Source organism: Coturnix japonica, chromosome Z (assembly GCF_054131305.1).
Source record: "Coturnix japonica strain WE chromosome Z, WE-NBRP24, whole genome shotgun sequence".
Classification (NCBI taxonomy): domain Eukaryota; kingdom Metazoa; phylum Chordata; class Aves; order Galliformes; family Phasianidae; genus Coturnix; species Coturnix japonica.
In genome coordinates this window covers 50,234,889-50,248,238 of record NC_140702.1, presented here as the reverse complement: position 1 = coordinate 50,248,238, position 13,350 = coordinate 50,234,889, and the positions used below count along the sequence as shown (strand labels likewise).

Here is a 13,350-nt window from a genome sequence, read left to right as displayed (position 1 = left end):
CCCCCATGTCCTTCTAAATCTAGTAGACATAACCAGCAGATGATGGCAGCAGTATAAAGATGCCACTTTTATACAGTCACATTTCTGAAGAGAACTGTATTTGAAAATAAAGGTTAAATGCCAACCAATGAGTACGCCATAACTTCAAAATAGAAACCCTAATATATAGTTATAGTTGCTGAGTATCTTTATCAGCTCCATCAAAAGATGGCAAGGTGCTGTGTTTAGATTGGAGCTATCCCAGATGTGTACAGACTGGGAGAACTCCTTGAAAGCAGTCCTGCAGAGGACTTGGGGGTCCATGGACTAACAGCTGGGTATGAATCAGCAGTGCGTACCTGCAGCCTGGAACTCCATCAGAAGAGTGGCTAGCAAGGAGAGGGAGGTGATTATCCTTCTCTACTCTGCCCTCACTAGGCCCCATCTGGAGTACTGTGTCTGGTCCTGGGGCCCCCAGCACAAGAATGATGTGGAACTGTTGGAGAGGTTCACTTCTCTGAAGACAGACTGAGGGAGCTGGGCTTATTCAGCCTGGAGAAAAGGTGGCCCTGGGGAGACCTCACTGTGGCCTTGTAGTACATGAGGCGAACTTACTTAGAAAACTTTTTACATGGGTAGACAGTGATAGGACAAGGGGAAATGGTTTTAAAGTATAAGAGGGGAATTTAGATTAGATGTCAGTGGAAGTGTCTCATGAAAGGGTGGTGAGGCACTGACACAGACTGCCCAGAGAAGATGTGGATGCCCTGGAGGAATTCAAGGGACAGGCTGGATGGGGCCCCGAGCAGTCTGAGCTGGTGAGTAGCAAACAAGTCTAAGGGAGGGAGTTGAAACTTGGTGATTTTTAATGTCCTTTTCAATCCAAGCCATACCACGATGCTGTGAAATTACTCTGGATAGTTCTTTTTTGATTAAGTAAGGTCATGTTAAGATTAAGTTAAAGTTATGCAATTTTTATTTTTCAGGAGCCCAGCATAACTCTGCCCTCACTGAGGTAAGGGAGCTCCATTGCTGACTTGGGAAGAAATCTGGCCAGTACTGACTACATCCACTGTATGCCCAGGTATATGCTAAACAGCAGCAAATCTTCTTCAGTATCACAGGTATTCAGCGAATCATGGTACATTTGCTCAAATGCTTGTTGATTTGCTCTTTCAATATGTAGCATTATTCTAATATGATACACTCCTTAAAATACTGGGTGTTAAGGAAGGAACTGTTCTCAGTCAAATTTAATTAATTTAACCTGATCTATAGAAAGCAGGTTCAAAATACGTCTGTTTAAGAATGGAACTGTTTATGCAAGATCAAGCAGTTAATCTTTGAGACTTCATTGCTCTCTGACATTCCAGAAAAGCTCATGTGTATTTCCAGAAAAGCTAAGCCACATGTAGTTAAGAAAAAGAAGTGCCTTTACAGTTAAATAAATTGATTTTTCTTCTTATGTCAAGCTGAATATTTATTTCAGTCCTAAGTTTCGATGAAATTGGTGCTAACAAGCAATTTAGTACATTCTAAGTTAAGAAGTTAATTTTAATATTAGGTAAGCTAGAATGCTGAAATGAAAAATCAGTCCAAAGCTTGCTTTTTGGGGTCAGTTATTAGCAAAGAGCAGTACACAATGCATGCTTGCCATACCCTTGTTTGAACGAACACAAGGAGACACTAAACTATAGTCCAGATGTGCTGAAGATGATGTAGGAGACATTTCAGTGCCAGTTTCTTCAATGAATAATTGTTCATGGCATATAGCATTATTTGAAAGGTCACTCTGATCCTCAGAAGCACAGCGGTTGGAAGAATTCCCAAGCAAAGCAGAAGAGGCAAGGCAGGCATTTTCAGTTTTAAAATGTAATCTCTGTTGCTCCTTCTTGTCTGTGCTTGTGTCTCTAATTGTAAAAAGTTCATCAGCGAAGGAAATCCACTGACTCTGAGACCACGAACCAGAGGATAAAGTACTGATACTCCCTGATGGTGCTTCTACACCAGATTTGCACGAAGTGCTAATTATGAAGTCTGGTGAGGATGGGCTTCCAGACCCAGAATCTGTCTGGAGTCCAAGCAAAGACTGAGACACTCTACATCCAGGAAAGTCATTGGTAGATGAGGAGGATTTCCTACTGTGCTCTCTTAGAGTAGCTGAAGGAAAAGGTAAGAATTGAAACAAGACGGAATACTGAAATGATAAAATATAAATCCAGACTTAAAAGATGTACTCAATATCAATATCCTTTGCATGATTACTGGCCAGCATGAAAAATAATTACTATATGAGGATAAAAATCACACCACTTGCAAATAAAAAAGAAAAACAAAACAGCCATATATCATATTGGCTTTGTTCATACTGTCAGCCACGTCACTCTCCATTCCTTATGCAAGCCAAGAAGTAATTTATGGTTTTCCTTTCCCCTTAAGTCTAAAATTTTCATGATTTTGTTTATTCTCTAATTTCCTCGATATCATGTTGAGTTTAACTTCCTCATGTCCTTTTATTTTCCTTTCTGGTATCCTAATCCATTTTTATTTCCTTTCAACCGCTTTCTCCTTTCAACTTCTTTCAAAACAACTTATTCAAATCTACTCTTCTACGTTCCCTCCAAACATTTATGCTCTTACCCACACCTGTAATGGCCCAATATAAATGGCTGTTCAGTGATGATGACACTTAAGTTATGAGTTCCTGCTTCTTATTTCTCTGTTTGTATAAACTCATTTTTAGTGAGTCACAGTTTGCATGAGTCATCATCTACCCCAGTTATTCTCTCATCCCAGATTCTTCAACTTGTCAGAAAATGAGAGTCTCCCACTAGTTTTCCCTGAACTTGGCTGTTGCCTGTTGGAGTAGATGACAACAGAAGCAGCAAATGCAGTTAGTCAACTCTCTAATGTCTTGCAGACTGGCAAAGCTAAGAGCAACAGCAGATTGACACAGAGAATTAAAAAGAGAGCAATAAATGTATAAGTTCACATTAGAAGCACCGGTCTCTAAAGTTTTCTTTCTGTCATGAACAAGTACATTATCTAAGACAAGACAGACACTTAACACAGTTTTCTCTTTCTGACATTTTTAATGTATTTTATGTACTTCGGTACTTAAAATATCATTCAAAGCCTTTGAAATGCAACTGTAAATCCCATACCAAAACTATGGGGAAATGTGCAGGATTATTTATAAAATGCCTGTTATTTATAAAATGCCATTACGAATGGGGAAGATAAATAAAAAAGCATTTATAAACTATCAGTAGATCACTAAAAATGTATGTTGTGTTTGTTCAAGATAACAAAGCTAGCTTAAATGTCTAATAAAACAGGATTATTCATGGATGACCAAAGTTTACTTCTATGCTGCATAAACCACAGCCTGCAAAAATACCACAGTGGTTTAGGTGTTCAATGATTAACACAGAGTTATGAAGCAGTATCCTAAGAAATGCTTTAATGCGAAAAAGACAGAAGTATCTATGGGACGTGCTAGATCAAACTTTGTACACGAGGCAAGCAATTTATTGTATATTTAAGCAATTTAAGTTTTGGATTGAAACTGTCAAAACCTTTCAACAGAAGCATTATTTATATCAACATTCAAGTCAGAAATAAAGCACTGAGTCCTATAGGTTTCAAAAGAGAATAAGATCAAAGTCGTGTACTTTCAAAAGCTGCAGGTTAATGAGCATGAGAAGCTAACTTGGCGTAAACAACAATACGAACTACTGCAACTCAGTAAAAAAAAAATTAATTCAAAATGTATTACTACTTTGACATATTTTAGTACGCTTTCTTTCTACTTAACTGCACGGATCACTTCACTAATGTTAACAGCTTAGTAAATTCCCAGAACAACAATCCTTTTAATAATTATTTAGCAGAGAAATATTACGAAGGCAAAATATTCAGATATTTAGATATTTCTCATATCTAAAATTGACTTGCATATCTAAGATTTACTTTTGCCCACAAGGCACTACGTTCCACCAGTTTCAATCAAATATAGGGATTTGCACATGAGCCACTTTTAGGAGGTGCGAGGCCATGTGCAGACTCCCCCTGAAGTCCGGCTACTGATCCCAATGATCTGTCACTGCTCATCAGCCAGAGGCTGTTCTCTCCACAGTTCTGCTGACAGGAGGGACTGTATCAACTTTTTCTAATCTGCTTTACTCTCCAACCCATGAGTAGCAAAAAATCAGCTAACCACAAACAAAGCTTCAGTCTGTAGATGTGGCCACCTCAAGTCCCAGACTACAGGCAGTGTGTAGGCCTCTGTCTAACTCCTGGACAGATGATCACCTGTCCTGCAGGATAGTTGTTGGCTGACTTGAAGAAGCTATGCCACCAAGTGGAGGAGTAACAAGAGGAAACGAGCATGTAACATCAGAGGGAAATGACAGAAGCTGGAGACTTCAGGCACTAAAAGGAAAGCTCCTGCGTCTCCTAAGAGAGCCTACAACTCTTGACCAGTCAAGTCACTATAAGGGTTGACTCCCTGCTATATAGGACAAACTCAACTCAAGCTATCAACTAGATAGGTTTGCTTCCTGCTGGGAGCCTGAATCTAGGATATTATGCAGGGACTGCTGAATCTTGTGACTACTAGCCCCTCTGTTCTTCCATGTGAAGCATACATGAGACTTCTAATTCATAGCATCAGCACTGAATAGAGAGCTCTCACTGGGAGCAGCAGTCAACAGCATGGGGCTTAGGTTGCCTTCTACTCAATTTCACCAGTGAGGGGAAAGAGCATCAGAAGGGCAGTAATAAAAGAGGTCAGAAAATGACTGCAAAACTGGTGGTGGTGACAGGGCTTGGGGTTCTGTGGCCATGAAACCTTGTACATAGATCCATGCGACTCTCATAACAGAACCATGAATTCATACAGAAAACTGGCCCTTCACTGCAAAGTGTTATGGAGGCTTTGTACTAAATAGTCCAGCAGCTTTATCTAGAAAGAAGAAACCTATTCCTGTTCAAAATGGATGCTCAGCTTAGCTCATAGTTGCTGCAACAACCTCCATTTTGTAAAAAAAGTTGTCAGTATTATTCCTTCAGCACAAATGACCAATTTTGGAAAGGATGAGGAGAGAAAAAAACAAAAGCAAAACAGAATTTTCCAGAGTTTTCTTGTGTTCGCCCTCCCTGTTTGCTCCCAAGCTTGGAAGCTCAATATATCATACCTCCAGTATTATTCATAACATGGGATACCACTTTAAAAATTCTTTCATTTTAATGATTTAAACACATGCAACTACTAAAGAAATAACCACAGAACATCCCAAAGAATATGCAGAAAACACTTCCCTACTATCAAATATCTTACCCGAGGAGGATGAGGAAGCCAAGGAGGCTGAAGAGGAAGATTCAATAGAACTGCTGAACAGTGGATCCCATGCCAGAAGGTCACTGTTCCCCTTTCTATAGTAAGAGTTACAATTGGAATACACATCAAAGGCAATCATAACAATCAAATTACAGCACTGATAGTTCATCTTTGATATTTGTTACTCTTTGCTTCTAGAAGTAAATGCACGTACAAATTGTAAAACTAGTTTACATACAATTAAACTATCTGAAGTGACACCTTTATTACTTCGGTGCAACTATATGTATGGAAATATGTCATGCTAGTATGAACTCTCAGCAAGACATACATCTACAAACTGATTTGTTTCAGCAGATATGTACATAAACAATGTATAAACTGTCCAAATTCTGAGGTTGTGATCTTAAACACTTCGCAGTGGAACACTATGTAATGGAAACTAAGCAAGAAAAGCATTAAATTTCATGTAATTTTAAATACCAAGACACCGCAAAGAAGAAAATGCATTCAAAAGGAAAAAGGAAGTAAACAGAAATCTTCAGTGTTATATTATTACTCTTTAATTCTTATAATACAAGAGATGCTTAAAATAGCAGTCATCTGAAAATTCCAGTGACTTTCTGAGTACTGGAGCAAAATAAGACCAAATCTCCCCCACCTCCCCAAACTTAATTTGACATAATTTAAAAAGTTGAACTTACTCATTTGTTGGAGCTGAAAGCTTCGATTTTGTTAATTCCTCACCTAAGCAAAGGACAACAGAGTTGTATGACCAAAGCTACGGCATGTTAAAACATAAACATTTTTGCTTCATGTTGCTGTTCAAAGCTAATTATGAATTATTAAAACAGAAAGGGGAAAAATATATTATTTCAGATATTGTAAATTCAGATGCTCCTGAGATACCTTCTGAAGGAAGGGGACTATACGGAGCAATGTATTTTGGAAGGAAGTATAGATCACCTGAATTTCTTTCTCAAATTACACTGCTTACATCAATTTTATTATTCATCAATTCTGGCTTGTTTTCTCACTGAAAAAAACCCCAAACAACCTTTAGACTCATACACTCTGCCTTCATGGTCATTTTTTGTATTTTTGATTTTAAAACAGAGTACTTTGCAACTTTGTGGATCATACTCAAGATGGTGGAAGGGCTCCATGAACTTACACAAAGATAATCTCCAATTGACTCTTGTTCTTCATCACAGTCACAGACAGTTTCATCTGATTCCCAGCACAGGGAACAGTTAAGTACAGAAAAGGAAGAGATCTATGGAGGTTTCTAGCTGCTTTAAAATTTTGACCAGATTTTGTCCTTTGAATTGACTGTGAGTAGTTTTTTTGAAGGAAAATATCAAAAAGGTATCCAGAATTGACAAGATAAATATTTTCCTACTTAAAATACTGAGTATGTTTATTTCTTAAACAATAAAAAAATCTATTTTTAGGCTATGTCGAAAAACTAACGTAAACAGACTAGAATTTGAACAGTCACACTTACTGGATGAATTTCGATTCATTTGTGCCTGAAACAGAAGAAAAAACATTTTTTTTTAAAATTATTTTTTTTAAAACAATTACCAAATAGAATGCTTAATAGTCTCAGGGTTCTTATTTCCACTCAACTTTCTATGAGGGGTTTTGCTTTCAATGCCAGGTAAAACATTCCAGAGCTTATAGAAAAACAGAACTTGAGCTGTGACAGAACCAATGCACACCCACCCAATGGGACAAGAAAAGACAGGAAAGACATCTGCTAAGCTGATAATGTCAGCACTATTACTAAACCACTTTGTAGTCTATGTCAGTAAGGCTAAACAGTTTTCACATCACACTGTACATCTGACGGATAAAAAAACCCCACATTCATAAGCTCTTCTCAATAACTCTCACACCTAGTATTTGTGCTCAATTGATTTTAAATTAAAAAGATGAATAAAAAGCCATTTTGTACTTACATGACTGTGTCTCTGCTTTCAAAACATGAGGAAAAATAGAAAAATCACCATTAGTATTTTGATGTTATGTAAAGTATCTTCCTTGAATCAAAGCCATCATAATCCTGATCTATACATTGCACTAGATTAATTCAAAACTATCTGTAGTACCACAGCTTAATATGAGGCATTACTCTGTGATTAGGCAGAATGCATGCAGTAAAGCTGCACCTTACAAATTGCATATATCCATACTATATAACCAGTTTTAAAAGTCTGAGCACTCCCAAGAGTTAAAGGGAAGTTAAAATCTAAGGAAGACTTATTTTATATTGCAATAAAGTGCACTAAGGGAAACTTACTCTGCAATGAAAAGAGTGAACAGAATAAATTCTGGGCAGTAAATTGAATATTTACAGTAAAGAATCTTTATGACTTTTATTCTTTATTCATTAAAAATACAAAGAACAAAACTACTTACAGATGTTGCTGCAGAAAGAGCAATGTTTCCTATAGAAACTTTTAATTCATCCAATGAAGGCATAGTGTATTGAGAGCTATTATTTGGCTGTACAGGCTTTATTTCTATATGGAACCTCCTGGGTTCATCATCTTCAGAGTCAGAATCACTGGATGAATAGAAATGGTTCTCTTTGATATGTTTTTCTCAGTTAAGGTGGAAATGACAATGGAGTGTCTGTGGTACCTCTGCCAAGCATAACTGCAGAGGATGCAGGAGCATCACAGCCTGCCATTTCTGCAGTTTCACAGGATGCCAGTTACACAGAAGGCTGTCCAGTAAATGAAACACTACCATCAGCCTACAAAGGAATCACAATGACAACTCAGCCTTCAAAACAAGCAAAATATATGTAGCAGTGGTTCTTTATACGGTTCTTCAAATGCATATAAACTCCACTGGGCAAAAGCTCTGAAAGGTCTATTCTAATTCTTAAAAATGCACTTATTTTTACAAGAAACAAAATAAAAGATTTCTTGTACTCTTATCACAAAAAGTTTCTTGCCATCTGGGTGTAGAACACGTAGCCTATATATTGCTTCCATGATTTTCACTTTGAAAGAAGTCAGCCATTTGAATGAAATCTCTTCAAAGCATTCCCTGACAAATGTCAAAACTCTAAACCCTAAAGGCATCCCAAATCCATTTGGACTGAAAGATTCCCTGAGATCTGGTGAAGCAATATTCAGATATCTCCATCTTAGTCTACCCACTCTCAAAAATCAATCAGATCTGGAAAAACATAATTTTAAATATAAGTAATTTTATTTTAGTAAATTGCTTTGTTTTGAAAGGTCCTGAGTTTCAAGATTCATTTCCTACCTATCGGGCTGTTGCACACGGCTCTTGTAAAGTGGCACAGGATGACCACTGAATTCTATTAAATAGTTATAGGCAAAGATCAGTTGAGATGTGAATGCCGTGAAATGAAAGGTCATTTCATGAAAGTTTTTTCAGCACTTAAGACTGGCCTTACAAAGCCCGATTGACAACAAATCATCTTAAGAGTTCCCATATGCAGAATAAATAACCATCCTTGGATGCTATTGGAAAGAAAAGAAGAAAACTGATGATTTCCTGAACCTGGCCAAGATTTTTTGAAGCTGTGGTATAGCCTAGCAGACAAGGATTGCAAATCACTGAGCTTTGTCACTAGATGTACAGACTTTTCCATTTCCTCATGACAGAAAGGATAATGGAGAAAAGAATGTCTGGGTGAATCATTTACTAAGAATGAACGTTATTCACTCCCGTCTCCACTTCATAACTATATATAAAACATAAAGTAACATCCCCCCCAGAACTGGATAATAGTCTTTCACTTTTATATTGGTTTTGTAAATAAGAAACAATATAACTGTTTTTACCAGCAAAGCAAGCTTCCCTGGGGGCAACAGAAAAATATTCTGCAAAGTTGATAAGAGCACAGAAGCTTTGAAGGATTGACTCACTTTTAAAGGCGCTTTCCACTCAAAAAAAAAATAAAAATCTACTATTTAAGGTAAATGCAAGTCCAAATTTACCTTTTTTTTTTCTAGTCTCTCCCCAGAAAAGCAGAATATATTCCTAAAAACTAGTGATTTTGCTAAGGGCTTGCTTAGACCTATCACAAGCCAGATCTCAGGTCCTGAGCACAGTCTGTTTCTGCTGAGAGAAAGAGGAAAAAATCTTAAGAGAAAGATTAGAAAAAAAATCATGAGCTTCCATGAAAAATGACTCACGGCAAAAACATTATCTACTTAGCACAACAATCATGAACAAACAATAAAAGCTGTGTTTGGTAGAATAACTTCAATAACAAATAGAAGTTCTAGTTCTGGACTATTGGCACTCGTCTTTCTAATAATGTTATAAGGCTGTGTGGAGGATGTAGATATAGAATGGATAACTGTTCATCACGCTTAAGACAGTTCTACTTTATGAACTCTCTGAAAGCTTTTCACAGAGAAAGATCTGCATGGCTACCTTAAAGTTTTTGTTCACATCTTTGCTGTCTTTAGACAAAGATCATCCTTTTGCCATTCCTAATACATCAGATTTAAATGTTAACATTTACACACACATACAGAATCGAGGCTGACAAAATTCTACATAGTTTGCAGAAACTGTGAACAGAAGGATGCAAATTTGAAACGCAAGTACAGTGACATCTTACTCTGCTTAACTGTTTAAGCAGTATTCTCCCCCTTCAGAAAACGGCTACAAGACCAAATACATTAGCACAGTAATAGTGAAAAGGATATCCTGTGTGGTTTCTGGCTTAATGCTGTATCCTTCATCGTCTACGTCAGGAATGTTCTAAAAGCAACAACAAAAAAATGGCATTGACAAATTAGAAAAAAAATTCTTACATTCAACTGGATCTCACAAAACTGACAAATTAAAATTTGATTATGATGGCTAATTAATCACTATTCAACATTGATTATTGCAGTTATCCCAAGTTATTCTTTATAGATCAAAACTAGAAAATGTAACAAAACAATTTCCACATTTCCTGTGAAAACCCATTTCCTGTGAGTTTTAATCATCTGCTTTTACAGGTATGCTACCAAAAAGGCCAGAAAACAACAGAAGTATGTTAGGTACCCCACAATTCTTTCTGCTCCAAATATTTTCCCAGTTTCTAATGCTAATTCCTTCAGATAAACCAGTAAAGCTCTGTTGATGCAGGAACATACTATTTACGAAGTACTAGTCAAAGCCTCAGTATGTGAGTAAAAGCACCCCAGGTTGTACATTATATATATAAGCTGTATAGCTTGCAAATTTTATCCCCCTTGAAGAGTCAGCAAGACTGTACTGGTGCTTCAGCAAAAGCAATCTACATTAAGTAAAATGCGTGGATGAAACTTAAAATACACCTCCAGCACTGTCCTGGACTTTAAAAGCTACTGAACAACCAGCAACTTTCGTTCTTCAGATTTTGCAGGTAATTAAATGTAAATTGAGAAAATCACAATAAAAATCATTTAGAATGCCTAGCGAAGGACCTTGTTTTGTAAAAGTGCTTTGAAACAAAGAGAAACAAGTTCCTAATACAATAATCTTAATGTTAATAATGTGGGAGAAAAAAGGCCATGCTTGTGTACATTGTATGTAGATCGATATACTTTTGTATTTGGCTAATTATGCCATTCAAAACAAGAATAAATGAAAAGACAATGAAGGACTTTGTGAAGTGAGATGCCACAGCTAAGATTATTATATAAATAATATAATAATATAATATAATAATAATAAAACAGAACCCAGACATCTTTAACACGTACTGATTGCACCAGTTCCAAATGTTTAAACAAAAACAAGAAGATTCATATTTAAAAAAAAAAGACGTTTATTCTAATGTACCAACAGTTTATCTGTATTGTATTTGAAAACAGGTAGGGGGAGGCAGTCTGAATGAAAGTGAAATATACATGATGGCTAAAATATATCTTTCTGAAGTAAGTCATGAGATATAAGAAGATAACTTATGCTAGAAACTTTGAGTGAGCTAGCAAATAGCCAGTGAACCTAAAATTTCAGCTCAGGTTTAAAGACATATTCAGCTTGAATGATTTAGATAAGCATAAAATTGCTGTTCTTCTTTAGAAATCACAAATGGGGTGTCATATTTTACTGAGAGATTCTCCTTTGTATATCCTTCTGACCTTAGAAATTGTGAATTAAATGGAGTGAACTTAAATAAAGATCAAACTTTTTGCCAAAAAAGATTAAGAAACACGATGCTGTTCAAGGTAGGTGATAATTAGAAGGCACATCAAACTAAAGACAGTAAAAATGTATAAACTCATACCATTAAATACAGTACATTTAGATGCAATTTCTTTAAACTTTGAAGACGCGGCCTTCACCACTACTTGATGTAAAAAAAAAAGAAAAAGAAAAAAAAAAAAAAAGAAGAAGAAGAAAAAGAACTGGAGAAAAAAATGTAATAAGAGTAGGATCACACGGTCCAGTACCTTAGCTCTACTTGCTTAAATCTGGGTTCTTAGCTACGCTTGACCTCAGGCCGACCTTGTTTATATGCCAAAAAACACTAATGAAACCTGACATCCAAGTAAACAGAACAAAAACATATAGCTAGAGGGTTCTTGCATGTTTCTACTGCAACTTCCAAACTCTGAAGTGACTTTAGTTGTCATAATAGTCAGTTTTCAATAGATCAGGATAATTCATGGTTAAGATGAATTGAAAAACTACAAAAGTACAACATTTAGTTTTCCTTCCAGCCTGGACATATATGTAAAAGATATTATTACTGGGGAAATACAGCACAAACAACAGAGCTGGAAAATATGCCTGCTTTGGTTTAAAACTGGGAAGAAAAAAAAAACCCTCAGTTTACAGAAAATGTTCTCATTGCACTATTTTAATCCATACTCTAAAATAAATTGCGTTTGTCAAAGGTACTAAAATCTTTATGTTCTTAGAAGTCTTAGATTTCTTAGTATTTTTGCCTTCACTACTTCTGATTTAGCAAAAGTATTTGTAACAACTGTTTATCAGCAACTCCAGCACATAGCTGGTGTGCATAACTTGAATCCTGGATGTTTGAGATGTGATTCAGGTAATATATAGTTTCAAGTATATGTATACATACATGCACACATATACATACTAATACATGTATATGCATGTATAAAAACTACATTTATAACTTTCTCTTGGCCCTAGTAAGTTTCATGAACTTTCTGGGCTGAATTTTGTTTTGAAGAAATATACCAAAAGGACACAATAAATAACAAAGTAAAACTACATATAGAAGAAGCACAAGGGCTTAGAATTCTACTGTCAAAACTCATTTTCAGAGTTTCACTTAATACTTTGTATAATTATTTACTTATATTTATTAATATAAATTCTTATATTATTATATATTAACATGTAAATTATAATATATAAAATATTATATATATTATATATAAATTATAAATCCCACATATAACCTAAAAACAATGGGAGAAACCAAACTATTACCACATTATTGATTTCTCCAAGGTAGATAGTAAGTAGAAGAGAAGAACATTTGTAGTATTCTGCAATCTATCTACTTCCTTTGTCCCTCCATCATCATCATCAGCACTACTCATAGGTCAGTCACTGGGCCAAAAACCAAAGAATCTTAACTGATCTTCAGTAATACTTCTGCCTTTCTTCTCTCCTTGGCAATCTACAGTGGTTATGAGAGCTTCTTATCTCATCTTCCTCAAAGTATGCATCAAATTACCACTGAACTGAACAGTTTACTACTTCCTTTTTTGCCAGATGAATTCTCTGTCATTTTACTGAAGAAGACTGACTTCCTCCTGCACATTTAGGTGGAGAAAACTCAAAGTAAGCAGTTGAAGCTTGTAGCCTGAAAGAGAAGTCAAAGGAGCCTCTCCAATTTAAATAAATCTGAGATGCAAATTGGACCTTGGTACACCCCAAAGTACAGAGGTTTTGATTACATTCTCCTCCTCTCTTCAGGATACCTAATAGCACATACACACACAAAAACCCAAGGAAGAAGTAGCCAGTCATTTTGTTCCACTGACAGGGACGTAAAAAGAAAAACAAGG

The 13,350-nt window shown here is 36.1% G+C and overlaps 1 protein-coding gene across 6 annotated transcripts in view; it reads right to left on the bottom strand.

Moving 5' to 3' along the window:
- The window catches only part of FCHO2 (FCH and mu domain containing endocytic adaptor 2), a 77,628-nt gene that overhangs the window by 15,276 nt on the left and 49,002 nt on the right, over positions 1-13,350 (bottom strand). For 3 of the 6 annotated variants that reach the window (XM_015848831.3, XM_015848835.3, XM_085528623.1), the window contains 7 exons: positions 10,027-10,081; positions 7,745-7,923; positions 7,285-7,299; positions 6,828-6,852; positions 6,025-6,067; positions 5,321-5,415; positions 1,639-2,139 (listed from right to left, as the gene is read on the bottom strand). In XM_015848831.3, the coding sequence (XP_015704317.2) occupies positions 1,639-2,139; positions 5,321-5,415; positions 6,025-6,067; positions 6,828-6,852; positions 7,285-7,299; positions 7,745-7,923; positions 10,027-10,081 (913 nt within the window). The remainder of the gene's footprint in view (positions 1-1,638; positions 2,140-5,320; positions 5,416-6,024; positions 6,068-6,827; positions 6,853-7,284; positions 7,300-7,744; positions 7,924-10,026; positions 10,082-13,350) is intronic. The other 3 variants (XM_015848832.3, XM_015848833.3, XM_015848834.3) reach the window with 3 other exon arrangements.